Genomic DNA, 3,749 nt, shown 5'->3' with positions numbered 1-3,749 from the left:
TTGAACATATTTTTTCTATTTTGATAATTCATAGTTTCTTTTATCTTTAACGAGATAAGAAAGTGAATGTAATAAAGATTTTTTAATCTTATTTTAAGTGAATGATATTATTTTGAATTTGGTATTTTTTTTTATTACTTTCAAACTTATTTCTCTTGTAAATTTTATTTGTGATGTTATAAAAGGGATTAAATATGTCAATTACGATGAATTTATGATCAGTTTTAAGGCGTTACAATAATTTAGTGATAATTATTATCTCTATTGGCTATAGCAAAAGCCACAAATATGTTTGTTTCTAAGGTGACTTTAATGGCAATAGCCAAAAGTAATTACTTTCAGTGGTAATTCTAAGGGTCTTTATCAGCACTCGACATAAATATCATTAAAGAATATTTGATCTAATAATATTTAATTAAATGCCAATAAATATATTTATGGTATTAAATATTACCGCTAAAAAGAAATTAAATGCCACTAAATTTTTTTTTGTGTGTAGTCTCTCTCTAATCCATGAGGAAATGTCGTTTTGCACCTTCATGAAGTTGTTGAATAAATAGCAACTTCCATTCTTGCCAGAGTCAATAATGACTAATTCCATCCCAAATAAAATACAAAAGTTATACTTCTTTTGTCTAAAAAATAATGACTCAATTGGACTTAGAAGGAATTTTAAAAAAATAAAGAAGATATTTTAATCTTGTGATTCTAAATTAAAGTTATATTAAATATATTAAAATGTTATTTAATATTGTGGCCTTAAACATGCCACGTAGATAATTAAAGTTAAAGTGTTGCTAAAAAAACATAACAGGATTATTCTTATTGAAATAGACTAAAAAGAAAATTAGGTTATTCTTTTGAAACAGATAAGAAATTCAAAACAAAACAAAACTATCGTATCTTTAACACTTTGTTTATATCATTGTTCACCATTGTATTGTATCGTTATCATACTTACAATATTTGTTTTGATTGTTACTTAAAATGTATTGTATTATATTGTTAAATTTCGTGTGTTTCCATTATTACTTAATTTTTTTTTCCAATTATATCCTTACATAATATTTCATATTACTATTTTACCCTTTTACCTATATTATTTAATTTTAGTCAAACCTCATATCCTAGAATAATTAAGGATATTTTAGTAAATTTATAAATTACAATAAAGTACGATACAATCAAATCGAACAATAAAAATGTTACTCCCTTCGTCCCATTTTATGTGACACTTTTCACATTTCGAGATTCAAACAAGTCTATATTTGATCGTAAGTTTTTCATAGATCTTTTTAATATTTTGAATTATCAATTATTGTGACTTATAGTACTCTTTAAGTAGTTTACAAATATATAAATTTTATTTCAAAAAATTTGAAAATTTCATACGCAAATGTCCGATCAAAGTTAAACTGTTTGACTCTCGAAAAATGAAAAGTGTCACATAAAATGGGACAGGGGGAGTATTAAACAACAGTAAACAATATAGTCTATCCAAACATTGTATCTACCATACAGTAAGTACAATAGAATACAATACAATACAACATATTATGAAACAGTAGATAACAATGATCTAAACAAAGTGTAAAAGTAAAAATCTTGCGCTGATAAAAAATTCAAAACAAAAGAAAACCACCTGTATTGTTTATTTATTAAAAATAAAAGTAGACGCAGGAGGAAAACAAATGAAGAAATTAAAAAGAAGCGCACACATCCTCCATAACAATAATTATGAAACAAAATGCTGTTTAATTTTTCAGCCGCAGCCTGCATGCGACTGAGTCCTATTACTTCTTCACAATCCACACCTCCTTTCTTTCTTTAAATCCCATAGCAAGAAAGTTGAAGACCCTAATCATAAACAAGATGAATAAATTATTAAGTTATCAACATGAAAATGATAGTATATTTTATTTTATATTCTATACAAAAATAATATAGCGGAGGGAATGGGTAAAACAAGTTGATTTAATAACTGCCTTTTCTTTGAGCCGTAGAGCCACCCCTGGGTATATATTTGACCCTTTACCATATCAAAGTAGAAATGTGATTTATTATGATACGTACCAATAATAAAACTTGTTCATACCTTAGACGAGAGAGCTCAAGAGGTCGTTGGGGATGAATCACACGGATGATTGATCCGTCTCCATCAGTAAAACCATTGTCAACGATGATCTTTGGGAAATGTACGAACGTCTGTGGAGTCAATCGCTGAATAAATTTCCCGTTTATATGAACCTCTACTGTAGAGGGCCTACCAAAGGACTTATTGCGGGCAAAGAAGGTATGCGCCGCGATAACCTTTGTGCTCAACGGGGCGATTCGGATCACAAGTCCGTATCGTCCTGGAAGTGCATGAAGGAAACTCTCCTTCAGATAGACAGCAGTGCTGCCCCGGTTTTCTACCTGGACCACCACTTCTAGAAAGTTCATCTTAAGATGAGTTTAGTCTTACTGATACGATCCACTGAGATAATAGCTTCAACACTAAAATATAGAAAATTTTGGAGATCGAGCCTAGCAGCAGCTCCACGGAGGTGCCGGTAAGATCATGATCGGGTGGTGAAGTTGTAGTCGTTTGTTCGAAGTTGTAGAGACATAATTATGGTTCATATGAAGATGAATCAAATGAGGTTAATTTGATTGAAGCGACGATATACAAATAATTTATGTTAATGAAGTGTTTTTTTCAGTTCATTCACAAAAGAGATATGTAATTAATGTAATGATGCACTATCGATTTTGAACTATTATATAAGAAATGAAAGCTAGTAATTAATTCATTTTCTCTAACGCAAGAAATGAATAAAGCAATGTAAAGTACTATCCTTAATTTATTTAGCAAATAACAATAATATTTGCTTAATTGGCGCCACGTCAAGTCAATTTGAGATTACTTGTAAATTAATAAATTATATCTCTTTAAATTAAGTCAATATTGCCAAGAAAGTCTTTTTTTTTTTTTTGCTTTGACATTTCTACTGTATAGTTCATACGCATGCATTAATAGATCAGACATTTTGATTTTTCAAATACAATATATTAGTAAATCCTGGTAGTCACTTTTTAATTAAAAAATACGTCCATAATTACCTGGAAAATAGCCTTTTTTAAATTTGCATCTTCCCTTTTATTGTGTGGATGGGTGCATGGTTTATGACGATCGCAATGCTGATGATAGATTTATACATTTAGAGAAATTTTCTTAAATAGCACTATTAAATAATGCCCCTAATAATAGATTATAGAAAGATTATTTGTTAAATTATATATACACACACATACATATTTTCTAGTTTTCATACATACACACAAGACGACATACAATGATATAAATAATTGTATGTACGGTGATACTAATAGGACATACACAACATATATGTATGACTTGTGTGTCATATTACTAATAAAATTGCTTCAACTACCAAATCAATTTATTTTAATTAATAAAGAGTATGACATCAATAATAGATTTTACTATAGTCATTTTTCACATTCATATGAGTTTGGGCGGTTTGACACTCTCAAACCCAAACCTACACGAAACATATATTAATTTTTTGTTAGATTTTAGAATTAAGAATACCTTAACTTCATCATTAAGTGGCAACACATCATGAAGTCTATGCCATAATTTGTCACCAAATAAGAAACAATGGACAAAGTGAACTTAGACGGATTTTTTACTCAAATTCATATAGTTTCAATTGGAAACAAGTTATCTTGGTCGGTTACACTTG

At 28.9% G+C, this 3,749-nt stretch overlaps 1 protein-coding gene across 1 annotated transcript; it reads right to left on the bottom strand.

The window, feature by feature from the left end:
- Positions 1-1,685: 1,685 nt before the first annotated feature.
- On the bottom strand, positions 1,686-2,685 carry LOC107028219. The gene is made up of 2 exons (XM_015229261.2): positions 2,096-2,685; positions 1,686-1,857 (listed from the first exon to the last, which is right to left on the bottom strand). Exons 1-2 carry the CDS (start codon positions 2,440-2,442, stop codon positions 1,794-1,796), a joined length of 411 nt encoding a protein of 136 aa, XP_015084747.1. The 5' UTR covers positions 2,443-2,685; the 3' UTR covers positions 1,686-1,793.
- Positions 2,686-3,749: the final 1,064 nt, after the last annotated feature.

Source organism: Solanum pennellii, chromosome 8 (assembly GCF_001406875.1).
Source record: "Solanum pennellii chromosome 8, SPENNV200".
NCBI lineage: Eukaryota > Viridiplantae > Streptophyta > Magnoliopsida > Solanales > Solanaceae > Solanum > Solanum pennellii.
Note: the sequence above shows the minus strand (reverse complement) of the source record. Positions and strands in the feature narration are given on the sequence as shown.